The 17,418-nt window shown below is 43.0% G+C and overlaps 1 protein-coding gene across 1 annotated transcript; it reads left to right on the top strand.

Annotated features, from left to right (window-relative positions):
• The first annotated feature begins 498 nt into the window (after positions 1 to 498).
• Positions 499 to 17,207, top strand: tmem160 (transmembrane protein 160). Its single transcript, XM_060944211.1, has 4 exons — positions 499 to 759; positions 10,614 to 10,638; positions 12,825 to 12,917; positions 13,371 to 17,207. Exons 1-4 carry the CDS (start codon positions 541 to 543, stop codon positions 13,670 to 13,672), a joined length of 639 nt encoding a protein of 212 aa, XP_060800194.1. The 5' UTR covers positions 499 to 540; the 3' UTR covers positions 13,673 to 17,207.
• Positions 17,208 to 17,418: the final 211 nt, after the last annotated feature.

Raw genomic sequence — 17,418 nt, 5'->3', positions numbered from 1 at the left:
CACCTTGGTGTTCAGATCCAGAACTGTGTTCCTCGTCCCATGAACTGAGGTCAACTGATCCAGGCTCTTCAAGAGGAGTGGCAGGCCATTCCACAAGACAGGATTCACCGTTTGATACGCAGTATGCGTCGCAGACTGACGGCTTGTATTGCTGTTGGTGGGGACAATACTCGGTACTGAAGCTGCAACTTTCCAATTATCCATTTTGTTCGGACTGTACATTATCAAAGCTCACAACAATTGTGATTTTTTGTTTATTCATCTCGAGTTAAATGTCAGTATATTGATCTGTAAGCTTCTAGTACATGATTTCATAGCTTATGAATAAAATTATTTTCATAAATGTCACCTGGACATTTTCATTGACTGTCAGTGTATTTATGGACCTAACTGTATAGTTTGTTTATATTGTATTTCCTGAACCCCGGTCCTGTAGATGGCGCTGTGGGTATTTCCGGTGTGTTACACAGACTTCCTGACGCGCCTCTTGAACGGAGTCGTTGGAAGGCAGGAAGGTCAGAGGTGGCGCGCTGCGCAGTTATGGCGTCTCTGAGATGGTGGTCGTGTGGCCGGTTGTACCGGAGTGTGTCTCCGCTCATGAGGCTCACCAGCCCGCGGTATGTGTTGGGTCTCGGGCGGCGGATCCACCGAGCACCGAGCCGCTGGATGACGGAGAAAGGAGCGTGGGGGAAAACACGAGCTGTGGAACAACAACAACAACAACAATACCTGACTGAACTGGACAAGGCGGATGCGCTGGTATATGCAGTTTATACATGAATAATAAATAAACTGCACGAGTTTACATTCAGTTTCACATTAAGTCATTATTTTTACTTCTTGTATCTGTAAGATGAAAAACGGTTGTAAAATTCCGTATTGACTCCTGTTTTTTTTTTTTTTCCACCGGCTGGAGGCGTTTGGTGACCAACTTCCGGTTTCACAGTCTGTGCTGCACTCCTGTATTAATTGTGTCAAAATAGTGCAGGTCTTATGGTTGCCAGTAGTAATGATGGCTACAGTTTTGACACACTCTATCTAGCACTAGAAGTCCCAGCATTTTTCTGTCTACCTAGAAGACCCACATAGGGGCCATTTGGCCCGACCGCATTTCCCTAATACACTAATCACTCATTTTGTTATGGTAATGAGGCTGTTAGTGGCAGTGTGTGGGGTGAGGGGGTCACACTTCACACACTTCACACTTCAGTGGTGAAGTCATGTTGGCTACTTCTGTGTGAATGTGAGAATGAGGAATAAAAACACATTCTATTCTAAAATGTGAACATGTGAATGTCCCATGTGACCATAACGACTCATGTGACTGCAACCAGACAATTGTTTGATGGATAAATACCTCAGTGCACAGGGACTATCGCTTCAGTTCCCTCAAGAATTTTGTGGTGAAAGAAGCTCCTCTCCAAGGAACGAAGATGCAGAGATTCAACATTCAACAGGCATTGGAAATGATCCTGGATGGAGCAAACCCTTGCGACTCGGATGGAGAAGACATCAACCTTCAGGTGGATTCAGACTCACACTAATGCCGCTTTTCCACTACAAACGCGGCTGAGCCGTGCCGTGCTGAGTCGAGCTGAGTGGGGCTGTTGGAGTTGCATTTCGACTACAACCGCGCTGAACCGTGCTGGCTGGAAGTGGGTGGACACATTGGGTGGAGTTAGCGAAAGTGGGTGGACGTCAGGTGATGTCGTTAAGCAGCGCAAACAGTGACATCAGTGATCTTTTAAGCGGTAGTCTCACGACCCGAATAGTAAACAATAAACATGGAGGACATGGAGTCGTTAGTGTTGCTGGTCTTGGTGCTGTGGCTTGTTGTCACCGACAACGCCAACAGATACTGGCAAGAGCGTATAGATGAGGCGAGGCGCATAAGGCTTCAGAAATTCTCGTAATTCGTAATTATTCTCCTTCCGGGTTTGCGGTGTTTACAGATCCCAGCGCGCTCGCGGGGCGTGTGTGGGCATGTGAGGACACTCCTCCTCACCAATCAGTGCACAGGGGAGTGTCTGCTCACGCCCCCAGCCCCACTCGGCTCGCTTTGGCTCGCTTCAGCCCCACTCCAAAACGGTGCGAGTTTTAGGGGCTAAGCAGGGCTGAAGCGGGCCGAGTCGTGCTGGTTTTTGGTAGTCGAAACGCGAGCCGTGTCGGGCTGAAGTGAGCTGAAAAAGGGTAGTGGAAAAGGGCCATAACAGCCACATTTCCATAACAAAATGAGTGTCCACAGGAGGGACTTGGGGCCAACATTTCCATAACAAAATGAGTGTCCACAGGAGGGACTCGGGGCCAATTGGCCCTCTTGTGGGTTTTCTAGGTAAAAAGGCCAAATGGCCCCTCTCTGGGACTTCTACTGCTAGTAGAGTAGCATGTGCCCATAGACCGGCATTATGAGCTGTCAGATTATGCAAAACAACTGTCGTTACAAGATCGAGAATGCTACATAAATAAGCTAACTCTAATAAGTGGACATCGCCTACCGGATCCGTATTTAATTAAAGAGTGGACAGACGATGTTAGTAAGTTCCCTGGTATAGAGTGCCCCGAGATGATGCTAAAAATAGTAACCATGCCGTCGGCGCGGCCATCTTGGAAGTCACTCGCTCCAGAGCGCGCATAGATGCTGCTTTCATGTGCTATGGGAATTATGGTAAATACCAAACGCCGACATGGGAAGCACACATGAACGCCCCCTCTTGTGGTATTTTCCACTGGGCAACTCGTAGAAAATTTTGATACACGAGTTGCCGAGATGAGATGAACTTTAACCTTTTCAACATGGCGGCGAGTGGTACAAGACACTTGAATGTTAAGCATTGTACGCTACTAAAGTTTTTTTTTTTTTTTACTAGTGGGTAGTTTTTTGTGTCTATGCAATGTTGTGTCATTAACAAGTGTAGTTAATAATACGTTAGAAATCCGTTTCCTTTAAAAATGTGTTATGGTTTGTTTTTACCTATCCAGAGCTGACGCTATTGCTAACGATAGCTAACTAACTATTGCTAACTTGAATCTGGTCCACCATCTTTTAATTTGTCAACAACAACAAAAGCATGTGAACACAACACACTGGTAAATACCACTTCCCAACTGGAAAATATCATCTTCCCATAGCACATGAACGCAGCAAGAGTACACATCATAGAGTACACATTCACCGATTCGTTTCCGCGTTAGAGGGCTTAGAAGCTTGGATTTTTTAAGAATTTAGACATCTGAAGTGATGGAGCACTACTGTGATAGTTTGGATAAGCAGGCATGGGAGCGTTATGCTGAGAAGGTACGTTTCATTGGGAATGTAGATCCATACACTGTTAGTGAGAAGGAATGGAAAGCTGACCCCAGCTTGTTGCCGCATAATTATCAATTATTTTAGTCAGTGAATAAAATGTAGGCCTAGTATGTAACTTGCACTAACAGCATGTGTACATTAAACATTACTAGGCCTTGATCTTAAATGCCATTTGATGCAACAATGCACTGCAGTAGACATAAGCTACCTAATGTGACGAATATATCCATTAATCATTGCTGAAAGTACATAGAAAAGATAATAGTTTATATCACATTTATTTTAGTAACTATGAAATTCAAGACAATTTAACCTACCGGTCACAAAGTGATCAGAACAAATCCGGATACAGTCAAGTTGTCCTAAATTTGAGCGGTTAATGGCAGCCAGCCACTGTCGTCTCCTCCGCTCGCTTTTCTCCTGTGCTGCAATTCCCGGAGTTTGTCACGACTTTAGGGAGTCTGTGGAAGCTTTTGCCACCCTTTTCCCCCGGCTACTACAGCCAACAATGACACACGTATTCGGCATTTTGCTTCGCTGAGCAACAACAATGCACTGACACAGCGACGTTTGACTTCCAATATGGCCGCCGCCGGATTCGCGCTGATCTCGAAGCACTCTATACAATGGCCAGATATATACTCGTACCTTATTGACAAGACTTTAGTGTACACCCACGAAAAACTTCGTGCCTACAAGTAGGGCTGTGCGATATGGGAAAAAATGAATATCCCGATACATTTTCTCCATTTCACGATATACGATATATATCTCGATGTATTTAAATCTCCTCTAAAGGACCCCATGAAATCTAACTTTTACTCTACTGTTTTCACTACAATCCCTGCAGATTAAATAACATTCTTGGTTAACTTTACAGGTGGTTTTCAACAACACATTTTAAATTTTCATGTTAGTGATTAATCACGAATTGAAATAAGACTATTTTTATTCAACAAAGATGTGGCACAAACTGCAAAAACAATCTTGAAAATTGCAACAAAGGGGCAATACAATACAGAGCTGCTCAGAGCTCAAACCAATAAAGTGCAAGCTCAACACTGAGAAAGACATTTAGCCTAAATAAGAAAAGTGCTCTTTCATTAAATTATTTTAAAAAATAGATCTCCAAGCTATTAACCTGACTACTGAGAACCACTGGAACATTCACAATAGAGAGAGAGATTGAGGGAGAGAAGAGAGTGATCTGCAAAACATAATTTTTCTCTTTGCACACTTTTGAACTGAATGTTTTCTGGCTCTGCCTCTCAGATGTGTAGAATTCCGGTATTGCCTTCTCTGTAAAATGTCTGTGACCAGGCAACTCATATTTGGGATCGAGAGTGTTTAGTAATTTTTGGAAGCCTGGTTTTTCCACTATACTAATTGGGATCATGTCTTCGGCAATGATGTTAGTGATTGCATCCGTTATAGCTCTCCATCTCTGACTCGTTTTCTCATATGGGGTGGCTTTGGAGAACGAGGCCGCTATGGTCGTTTGTTTAGCTTGTGGGGGGTTTTAGCTTGTGGGCAAGTAGTTAGGAGTTTAAGGTGGGGTTTACATTAGACCGTATCAGCAGATCATCAGATTAACGTTTTTAAAAACGATTAGCGTGCACACAGCAACGCCAATGCACGATTCGCGTGCACACAGCAACGCCAATACACGGATACGCTAATCACATGACTAATTCGGCACGTAAGTTGAAATGTGTCAGTGCGGCTCATCGCTTCCTCCTCAGCGGCTGCGCTCCAAATCACTCCGCCCTGAACAGCGAGTGCCCTCTGGAGGGTGCGCACTCCGGCCCTGTGCAGCTCACAGAGCGCGCGAGTGAAGCGCACGAGCAGTGATTCGGGACTGAGCCTCTGTGCGCAAGTCACTTACCACTTGCAAGTGGAAGGATGGCAAGCCTAAAGACCATCATAACTACACAATGGGCAGTATTTGCATCAGTATTTGCAGTATTTTCATACTTTTATACTCTTTAATGAAAGGTGATACAAGGCGGAAGTCCGCGCCGTTTTTCAGCAGTCGCGTCACATGACCAACGCCAGCGAATCAGGAAGGTGGATGTCACAGTGACGTTGTCCAATGACGACGCCAGCTAGAGCTCAGCACAGCGTATCCGCGTATTCTCAATGTTTACACAGCACCGGACCAGACACGATCTGGATTGAATACGTGGACGCTGGCGGATTCCCGTTTCCCGGCGTTTCCAGGCGGTTTAATGTAAACGGACAGTGCATCCGCGAAGAAAACGAGACAGATACAGTCTAATGTAAACTTGGCCTAAGAGACTCTTCATACTGTACCGGGTGAGTTTCAGGTGATGGAACATATTTGTAGTGCTGCTGCCTTTTGTGATGACAGGTTTTTTTTTTGCACACTTTACAAACTGGCATTTGCTGTTCCACGCCCTCCTCGCGATATCCAAAAAATGCCAGTTGACTGACCCCTTACTAGTTCTTTTAGGAAGTAATTTGTCGCTGAAATTGCCAGAGCTTACATGGTAGCCTACGCAGCACCAGCGATTGCACGAACTGAGTCAGCGCTGTAAACCGGAACCAGGAAATCTTCCCGCCGGCAGTGTTGCCAGATACTGCTGACGTTTTCCAGCTCAAAATATGTTCAAAACCCGCCAAAATGCACTTAAAACCGCCCAATCTGGCAACACAACCGAAACTAGAAAATCTTCCCGGAAGTTCCTTTCAGCACCGAGATGTCGCCCGGGATTGGTTGGCGAGTGCGTGACGTTATTGTTTTCTTTACTCTTAGGCAGCCTCTCACGTTACTGCCTGAGGGACAGGGAGAAAACCACCGGAAAAAGTTTTAAACAAACACGAAACAAACGCAAGTCATAAGATGACCATAAAATACTCGATAGTTACGATATAATAATTTTATGTATCACACACAGAATTTTTGCGATTATATCGAGTATATTCGATATATCGCACAGCCCTACCTACAAGTCTTTAGACGCATATGATTATGTGCGGGCATGTACAAGTTGATTAACAATGGGACATTCATATTCATTTTGTTTTAATCAAATTATGCCAGTGATGTGATGGCAATGTGGCTTTAGCTACAACAGCAAATACCAACACTAAACAGCAATTTGCAGGAGGTAATGGCATGAAAGGAATGATAGTGTAAAGAGTGCAGCTAAGAGAAATCAGAGCTGCGTAAAAAGCGAGAGGCAGAGAGCAGAAATGAAACTGAACGGGGCGGGAGCTAGGTTAGAGCGGTCAGCGTAAGTTGGCATTTAGAGTGAGGGCACAGAATTTTACCTTTCCATCCTTGCTTTAAAATTGTGATTTTCGGCATACACAAATAACGATGGCACAAAATCTGGACTGCTTGAGTCAAGCGAGACCTCTCCTACAAACAAAACTGCATGCAAAGCTAAGTTAACATGCTAACAATATTCATTACATTGTGTAACTATGACCCAGCTAATCAGACAAACGTTACCAAAGTATTTTGCTACATCAATAAACGAAGACTAGAAAGAATAAAAAAGATTTAATAAATAGCCTGATCTTACCTGTGATGAAGTGGGCGCTGCAAACCCACGCATTTTTGATGGTGCTTTCATCCCAGTCTACACGTTTGATGGCTTGTAGCCATAGACGTCGGCGATTTTTTTGGAATGGGTGAGATCCTGCTGGAATTCTGAACATTTTAACCCCATCACTGCTACGATTCTGACACCCGACAACACAACAACTAGGCATCGCTGAGTCTTTTTTGGGTCCAGGCTGCACGCGCAATTTCCTCTTGCGTATGAATGACGTTTACTGCGAAGGAGTCTATACACCTGCGTGTTTGTGATACCAATCTACCGTATCAGTCAAAAGTTTGGACACCCCTTCTAATTCACTAGTTTTAATTTATTTTTATCAATTAAGTTACTTCATGTCTTAAAGTAATGATGAATGTCGTTCCTCTTTACTTAGCTGAGCGGTTCTTGACATAACGGATTACTACAGTTGTGTTACAGGGATATTTACTGTATCTTTTATTATTATTATTATTATTATTTACTGTTTGATCTCAAATACATTAAGAAGGCAAGAAATTGCACTAATGAACTTTTGGCAAGGCACCTGTTAATTGAAAAGCATTCCAGGTGACTGCCTCATGAAGCTGGTTAAGAAGAAACCTTTATTTGTCACATGCACACTTCAAGCACAGTGAAATTTAACCCATCTGAAGCAGCGAACACACGCACACACTCAGAGCAGTGGGCAGCCGCACCAGAGCGCCCGGGGAGCAGTCAGGGGTCAGGTACCTTGCTCAAGGCCACCCCACGTCAACCTAACTGCATGTCTTTGGATTGTGGGGGAAAGCCACGCAGACTCCACACAGAAAGGCCCTCGCCAGCCGCTGGGTTCGAACGCGGAACCTTCTTGCTGTGAGGTGACCGTGCTAACCACTACACCACTGTGCCACCCACAATGGGTGGCACGGTGGTGTTGCGATTAGCAAAAGGTTCTGGGTTCGAGCCCAGTGGCTGGCAAGGGCCTTTCTGTATGGAGTTTGCATGTTCTCCCTGTGTCTGCATGGGTTTCCCCTACAATCCAAAGACGTGGTTAGGTTAACATGGGGTGGCCTTGGGCTGAAGTGCCCTTGAGCAAGGTACCTAATCCCTAACTGCTCTTCCAGCATTGTAATATGGCTGCCCACTGTTCTGGGTATGTGTGCGTGCACTCACTTGTGTGCCTGTGTTCACTGCTTCAGATGGGTAAATGGAGAGAATGAATTTCACAATTGTGACAAAGCCTTCTTCAGATAATGCCAATGGAGCACTTGCATGTGACTTCACAGCCGATCCAGATTGTGACATATGCCATCTTGTCGGTCAAACGCCATATTCCGCCTTCTACTTCTAGTTCTACTTCTACCTTTTCTTCTGGAAAACCCTACTATATACAGTTCTACTACAACGGCTGCGGCTACAAGCTCTCCCTACCTGTGCACGTTTTTTTATGTTTTTTGTGTGTATTTTTGCGTGTTGTTCGTCTGTACCGGACTTCAATATCCACTACAACCGTATGGACTTACTGGACATTGGTTTCCAGCAGAAAATGACGGTTTGTAGCGATTTCCATCGCATGCACAACATTCCGGACGAGAAAAAAAAAAAACATTCCGGACGAGATAGCGAGACCAGCGGGGTCTCCGTGGATTGTTATCGGAAGCAAAGCGAAGGAGGCGGCGCCGGGAGCGGAAGCAAAAGCGAGGCTGCAGGCAGAGCCGGCCTGTTGACTAAGCTCAGAAAACAGCCACTCAAATCTCCACTGCTAAGCCTCTACCTCTCCAACGCCAGATCCATGTAAACAAGACGGACGATTTGGAATTACAGCTGGAATTACCTTATTCTATTCTATAATCGGCTGGTCAGTGCTATACTCAATACTTAAGTGACTTACCCATCCAATGAGGATTCTTGTTTACAAGATGCCACATCTGAGTCGCTGACAAATCCTGAATTTCTGTAAAGAAAACTGTCCAGAGATTTATAAGCACGCAGTGCTTCACCACTGAACAGCGAGGGAAAGTTAATGAGGTAATTATACACGTCCGGGTATTCCGCTGGCAGTTCAAAATCCGGTCGTGAAAACTCCGTCCGGTAAGCCATAAGGGTCACAAATCTGTAGATCGTTTATTTTAGACATATAGCTAGTTATCTGTTCATTAGAAAAATGAGCCGTGTAGTCTGTTGGTTGAAATTGATCCATTCTGTACACGAGTGCAGCAGTATTCAGTGGTGTTTTTGACTGACAAGATGGCGGTTGTGTACTTTCCGGTCACGTGACTGCAAGATCTCTATAGTGTGTAAACGGTGGCTACTTTGTAAAATCTAAACTAGTTTTGTTTGCCACATAATTCCAGATATGCTCCTTAATAGTTTTGATGTCTTCAGTATTGTTCTACAATCTAGAAAATGGTCAAAATACAGAAAAACCTATGAATGAGTAGGCATGTACAAACTCATGACTAGTCTTGTGTATTTATTTATTGATTGGTACATTAATTAAAATCCTCCTCGTTCATATGCATTAAACTTGGTATACTATCATGCCTTGTTTTATACATTTGTCTTTATTTAGACTCTGGTTGCATTCATATTCAGCAACCAGAATCCATGTAAGTAAGTGGCAATATTATGATTGATTTTATCTTCAGTAAATGCTTTTTTCATGGTGGAGCAGAGCCTGTGTATTTGATGTGAGCCGTGGACAAACTCTGAATTGGACAGTAGTTTGTTACAGAGCAATATATATATATATATATATATATATATATATATATATATATATCATTATCTCTAGCCGCTTTATCCTTCTACAGGGTCATATATATATATATATATATCATTATCTCTAGCCGCTTTATCCTGTTCTACAGGGTCGCAGGCAAGCTGGAGCCTATCCCAGCTGACTACGGGCGAAAGGCGGGGTACACCCTGGACAAGTCGCCAGGTCATCACAGGGCTGACACATAGACACAGACAACCATTCACATTCACACCTACAGTCAATTTAGAGTCACCAGTTAACCTAACCTGCATGTCTTTGGACTGTGGGGGAAACCGGAGCACCCGGAGGAAACCCACGCGGACACGGGGAGAACATGCAAACTCCACACAGAAAGGCCCTCGCCGGCCCCGGGGCTCGAACCCGGACCTTCTTGCTGTGAGGCGACAGCGCTAACCACTACACCACCGTGCCGCCCTATATATATATATATATATATTTTTTTTTTTTTTTAATTTATTTTCACATCCAAGCACAAACTTTAGCCAATCCACCCACTGGCATGTTTTTGTGAAGAAACTGGAAAAAGCTGGATGAAACATGGATACTGGGAGAGCATGAAAAATTCCACACGCACAGTAACCTGAGGTTAGGATGAAAATGGGAGCCTTGAGGTGGCCACCGTGTCACCCAGGAGCAGTCTGAGTCAGATGTGTGCGTATGTTACTTTAGATATTTGGAGGAACATGGGCTCGTAGGTTTGAAGGCATGTTTTTTTGGGGGGGGGGGAATTTATTACTGAAATGTATGTAACTTGCCTAAAATTTAAAAGGTGTGTTACTATAAACTCCCAAAGGCACTTATAAAAGGGGCAAAGTGTAAATAGAGGTGAATGTGTGTCATCTGTTTCATGGAGAACAAAAATGTGTACAGTCGTGAGGAAGCTGTGTTTGTCATGGTAAACTTCACTAACGCACTCCTCTTTAATACCTGGATTGCACTTGTCTAACTTCTTTTTCTTCACTATGATTTTTGACAGATGCTGAGGAAGTCACATGAAACAGGTGAGTGATCTTTGCCTGTCGAACACGAGCGCTGATCAGTCTCATAACGAATATTTATATTAACCGTACACCTTGTAATGTTAAGTGCATCAACAAATGAAATATTCTTAATTTGCCTTTTTTATTTATTTATTTTTTTAAATTGTGCTTGATACTTGGTTATGCACCAGTCCTGCCATGTAAAGATTCCACCCATGTCCTCAGACTCCTGTCAGTTTTAATCTGCTTTTCTACTGACTGGATCAGCAGTTGAACTAGTTTGTGGACCCTGGTTTTGGTGTTTTGCCTGCTGTTAGATATAAGCCTACAAGTCGTCTATAAGGACGGCACGACGGTGTAGTGGTTTGCACTGTCACCTCATAGCAAGAAAGTTCTAGGTTCGAGTCCAGCGGCTGATGGGGCCCTTTCTGTGTGGAGTTTGCATGTTCTCCCCGTGTCTGCGTGGGTTTCCTCTGGGTGCTCTGGTTTCCCCCACAGTCCAAAGACATGCGGTTAGGTTAACATGGGGCAGCCTTGGGCTGAAGCGCCCTTGAGCAAGGCACCTAAATCCCCAACTGTTCCCCAGGCACTGTAGCATAGCTGCCCATTGCTTTGGGTATATACCGTACGTGTGTGTGCTCATTACTCACTTGTGTGTTTTCACGGCTTCAGATGGGTTAAATGCAGACTGCCTTTCAGATTTTTAAATTTGGGTCATAAGAATTTTCCCTGACACCAATTATTTTTGTTTAATGGACTGGAAACTACTGAATTCAAATCACAGACTTCTAATTTTATTATTTTTTTAAAAAAATTGAACAATTAATGAATTTAGGGCCACGTGGTACTAAATTCTCTGCTGCTTTTTTTCCCCCCCCTTTTTCTTGCTTCACCTTGATGCAATACAAGCTACTGCGTTATGCATCATGTGGTGGGCTTTCCCCGTTTGTGCAAGGCATTATGGGATACAAATTTGAAACGGGAGAGAAAAATGGAGGACGTGAGTGTGCGAATGAAACGTGAAAGACTGACTACAGTAACAGAAAGCGAAAAAAGACGTTATGTTGCGGAGGAAAGGAAACGCAGGACCAAACTAATAAATATCGGCGGTCAGCGAGCACCTCGGTGTGATCAGCTGTTCGTTTAGCAACAGAATGATGTAACCGTCAGTGCACAGCCAAGGTAAACCTGTGCATGTGCACACGGACTTCCTCTGTCTACTTGACTGCACGAAGCGAGCAATTTCATGCACGTTATTTGCTAGGGAATCCCCTCAAATTAAATAACTTCCCAGCCACAGAATGGTTTCCCCCGAGATATTACAGAAATAAACGCATCGCCATGACCGAACTTCAGAGGGAACTAAATTTCACTGATTTTTATGAAATCAGAAGGCTGTCTAGCTTTAAGTCTGTGCTTAAGTGTACATGTGACACGTGCTGTTTCTCAACATTATTCTGCTTGATTGGTTGTGGATTTTATTTATTTATTTTATTTATTTTTAAACAGGCTTCCAATGTGGAAATTCTCTATCCAAAACCACAACGTTTACTCTAACAGCATATTATAACTGCAACAGGGGGGAAAAAAAAATCTTGATTAGTGCTAATCTCAAATACAGTGAGCAGAAGGCCTCTGCTTTAATTTTTTCAGTGTTGGTGTTTTTTTATTATTATTATTATTATTATTATTATCTCATCTCATTATCTGTAGCCGCTTTATCCTGTTCTACAGGGTCGCAGGCAAGCTGGAGCCTATCCCAGCTGACTACGGGCGAAAGGCGGGGTACACCCTGGACAAGTCGCCAGGTCATCACAGGGCTGACACATAGACACAGACAACCATTCACACTCACATTCACACCTACGCTCAATTTAGAGTCACCAGTTAACCTAACCTGCATGTCTTTGGACTGTGGGGGAAACCGGAGCACCCGGAGGAAACCCACGCGGACACGGGGAGAACATGCAAACTCCACACAGAAAGGCCCTCGCCGGGCACGGGGCTCGAACCCGGACCTTCTTGCTGTGAGGCGACAGCGCTAACCACTACACCACCATGCCGCCCTATTATTATTATTATTATTATTAATTTGTTCTTTAGTCCAGTTGTTTTAGCTTTGTCTCACCTCAAAAAAATTAGCCATTGGAGTAGTGTGCACTGTTAAGGGCATTTTGTGTGTGTGTGTGTGTGTGTGTGTGTTTCAGGATTCCTGTCATGGTTCCGAAATGGTTTGCTTGCCACTGGGATCGGAGTTATTGCCTTTGTGCAGAGTGATGTAGGAAGAGAAGCAGGATATGGTACAGATTCCTTATTAGTTCCCGCTTTCCTCTTATTTCCTTTTCTCTTCTACTGTTAAATTTTTCTATCTCTCCCTTGAAGTTAATAAGACAAGAAATACAGCTTGTGATGTTATAGAGGAAATGAAAAGCCTGTCTCTTTACTTACTGAGTGTCTGAGGAAAACTTGCTGAGTGTTGCAAAGTGCTGACACTGGAGACTCCTTCCATAACTGTTAAATAAATGTCTTTATAGAAAGCTGCTTCATACCAACAATTATAATTTTTTTCATAAATCACGTTGAAACATTGAGTGTCCTTCACATGAGTAGCTGTAAATATTTAAAAATCTAACAGGGCTGGGTCCTAAAAAAGATTTTCAGTTTATGTAATTATATTGCTTGCTTCTTTCTCCTAAAGCATTATATCAGTAATTTTGTAGCTTTTATTATATGCTTTTTTTTTTTTTTTTAAGTATTTTTCATCCTGGGTGGAGTGTGCGTGTCATTCGGCGGAGGGTCCTACGTAGCCAGTTTGCTTTCTCTGAGGAGACTCTTGCTGCTCTCTCTGCCTTCCGTGCTGCTCCACACAGCCGTGGTGTCCAGCGCTGCCCTCTTCTGGCTGTGTGCTGTGTCTCTCTACATCGGCCGCCTCGAGGTAGAAATCATCCACGATGAGGACGAGGAGGAGGAAGGTGGTGACGATGGAGGCGAGTGTGCAGAATGTAAGGCTCGGCGAGACGGAGGCCACGCAAGTGAGGGAGGCCAGGAGAAATAATGAAGAGACTCCTACACTCTGGATATCTGTACTAGGATCAGAGTTTTGGTCCTGAACATAAATATCGAAAGACAAAACATAACTTAAGTGGCAATAGAGTTTATTTTTGTGTTGGAGAGGATGGGGATGTTTTGGTGGTTATACTATAAACTGGTCTTTGTCCTGGTCTTCGTGTACAAGGATCAAGGTCATGAGTCCTCTATTCTTTCAGTATGGATAAATTGTGTGTACGTGTGAGTGTATATAAATATTGTAAGGTGTTTTTTCTATCTATTTGAAGCACTTAAAACATATCAGGAAATATTCCACTTAAAGAAATGTTCCATCATTTCATTGTAGTTCCAGTTGCTGAATTGGTTTAAATTAAAAAAAAAAAGCTCTAGGTTTTCTGCAGGGTTTGGATGAGAGGCGGCCTACCTTTTAAAGGGGCAGTTTGTAATTTTTAGAGCCCTCTACGGTCTATATTAGGTATTGCAGTTAGTGATAACGCTGACGAGGCTTCCAGCTTCCCCTTGTCTGATCCCACCCATGTGTTCAGTGTATACTTTGCGAGTTGCCTTTTAAGGAAAAGGTGTGGCACTGACGGTGCCCGTCTCAGGAGGCGGAGCTAATATCTGTGCTGAAGAGATGTAGATTGAAGCCTGATGTGAAGAAACTAACCAGATACATTGCATGGTCGTGTGTATAGAAACACTTAAAATTACAGACAGCAGCTTTAAAAGAACTTGAGATTCAAAACATTTGCACGTCTTCCATTACTGTCGTTTGAAGTCTATTAGATTTGTTGGAGTGCTAGAATTAATGCTAAAAGTACCCAGTGTTTCTGCAACTCAGGAAAGGTGTATTACAATGACAAAGGATTTCCTTATAAGAAGTAAGCACTGGTGGTGGTTTATTTATTTTATATATATATATATATATATATATATATATATATATATATATATATATAAATATAAAAATATACACACACTCTCAGACACTCTCTCTGGGGGGAAAATAAGGTTAAATCTAGATCCCTGAAGGTTTCCTGGCTTGTTTGTCTGCAGAAACTCATGTTTTATATAAAACAGTGTCTCCCTTTCAGAACATGTAACTGTCAAAAAGAAAAAGGGGGGGGAACCTTTTAGGGACGACAACCCCCCCCCCCATTTTATTTATATATATATATATATATATATATAAATAAAATATGGGCGGCACGGTGGTGTAGTGGTTAGCGCTGTCGCCTCACAGCAAGAAGGTCCTGGGTTCGAGCCCTGGGGCTGGCGAGGGCCTTTCTGTGCGGAGTTTGCATGTTCTCTGCGTGGGTTTCCTCCGGGTGCTCCGGTTTCCCCCACAGTCCAAAGACATGCAGGTTAGGTTAACTGGTGACTCTAAATTGACCGTAGGTGTGAATGTGAGTGTGAATGGTTGTCTGTGTCTATGTGTCGGCCCTGTGATGACCTGGCGACTTGTCCAGGGTGTACCCCGCCTTTCGCCCGTAGTCAGCTGGGATAGGCTCCAGCTTGCCTGCGACCCTGTAGAAGGATAAAGCGGCTAGAGATAATGAGATGATATATACGTATATGCACGCACAGCTGCCTGCTTTAGTCTGTAGAATTTTTATTGTTGCTGTCTGGCCTTTACGGTTTGGAAGTAAAGCGGTATCTCTGAGTAAATTTTTCCAGATTTATTTTCAAAAACAACCAAAATGATTTAAAAAAAAAAAAATTGGCTTGTGACCAAAATTGTCTTATCTGCCAGTAATATATTTTAATATCTCTAATTTAGGCGGCACGGTGGTGTAGTGGTTAGCGCTGTCACCTCACAGCAAGAAGGTCCGGGTTCGAGCCCCGTGGCTGGCGAGGGCCTTTCTGTGTGGAGTTTGCATGTTCTCCCTGTGTCCGCGTGGGTTTCCTCCGGATGCTCCGGTTTCCCCCACAGTCCAGAGACATGCAGGTTAGGTTAACTGGTGACTCTAAATTGACCGTAGGTGTGAATGTGAGTGTGAATGGTTGTCTGTGTCTGTGTCAGCCCTGTGATGACCTGGTGACTTGTCCAGGGTGTACCCCGCCTTTCGCCCGTAGTCAGCTGGGATGGGCTCCAGCTTGCCTGCGACCTTGTAGACCAGGATAAAGCGGCTACAGATGATGAGATGAGATCTCTAATTTAAGAAAGCAATATATTTTTACCAAAATGACACTGATTTTTATTTAGGCGTCTTTATAACCTTGTCTTGACGTTTTGTCTCTTTTTTTGCAAAGATCAGGTCATACCCGATAAAGTCAGTTTAACAAACTGGTGGTGAATTGTCATCCTGCATAAAGATCAAATAAATTCTGAAACCTTGCTAGCTAAGTGTGAGGTGACGCAGTGAATATTCCTGACACAGTGAATAGCACGATTTGATCAAGTTGTTCTATAGCTATATACCATGGTGAAATGGACAGGAGTCTGATCGTAGTGTTATGTTGTGATCCTCTTGCATCAAAAGATCAACGCGCCTTCACATTTAACACAATAAAAAATAATTTAGGCTACAGGACTGACTGGATTAATCAATGATTATTTCCCCACCGATGTTGACCTGAACGGAGATCAGTCAAGTGAAGAGATGAAGCTCATGTCTGAAAGCCGTGATTGAGTGGTTTTTTTTTTTTTTTTTCCCCCTCCTCAAGTGGTGAGACAGGGACTAACATGAATGATGCTGATCAAGTGAGAACTCATTTACTGTTGGAAGCTTGAATGTAAATCATTCTTCACAATGTGGAAGTAATGGTGTTTTCATCAGTAGATGAGGTTATAAACGTTGGGTCGTCTTTCAGTGGAATTGGAATTGAATCTTAAGTTTGATTCAGGATTTTCCTTTTCAGGAAAAACAAAGTTTTTATAAAGGGATATCCAAGTAAGCATCGGTTTATGGGGATGGAGACATCTAGAGTTTTATTCAGATTTATTGTGTGTGTGCAAGCTTTCGTTAATGTATCTTGCTTTGACTGTACTTCTCCTGAGTGTTTTAATTAACTTCTTATAACGTCATTAAAACACAACACCGATGGAGAGAAATGAAACGCTACTGTTTCAATCCAAAGCTCTATTGTGGTGTTTAAGCAGCCAGTTTCAGGTGAAGTTGACCTCGTGTTTGACGCTTGCCTATACATTTATACTCTCTTTCAATCTGTTAATTTAATTCCTCTGAGCTGAATGTATTTAATTAAATTAGCTCTATATTAATGGAGGTGAGACAACCTGCTCTGACAAAATACAGTGGTCGGACCTTTTGCTGGTTCTTTCTGAGCGTGGGCTTCGAATCAATCTTTGTATATAATACATGACCACAATGTTGTACCTCCTTTCTTTTACAGTCAGTCTGTGCACTTTGTGTAAGTAGCTTTATTGCCTTGATGCTGGAAGGACAGTAGAGTTTTAAGTCTTTTTTTTGGCCTAGTAACACTTACTGCAGACCATGTGTATGGTTTACTCCAGAGTATGTTTACTTAATGTTCTCTAGTGCATGTTGTAGAGATCATATTAAATCACACTTTTTCCATTTTGTTGATGGTTGGTGTACGTCCTGCTGCTCAGTAAACATCAGTGGTCATTTTAAGGATGTTCTCTTGATCCAAAGTCTTTGTAAATTAACATTTTTACAAACTGTTAAGTTGTTTACTTGTGTGGTTACACGCAACAAAACCATGCCAAGTTCAGTCAGATATAAAAATAGCTTTAAATAGATATTTAACTCAAGCATTTTAGACAGCTTG

This window comes from Neoarius graeffei, chromosome 17 (assembly GCF_027579695.1).
Source record: "Neoarius graeffei isolate fNeoGra1 chromosome 17, fNeoGra1.pri, whole genome shotgun sequence".
NCBI classification, from domain to species: domain Eukaryota; kingdom Metazoa; phylum Chordata; class Actinopteri; order Siluriformes; family Ariidae; genus Neoarius; species Neoarius graeffei.
Note: the sequence above shows the minus strand (reverse complement) of the source record. Positions and strands in the feature narration are given on the sequence as shown.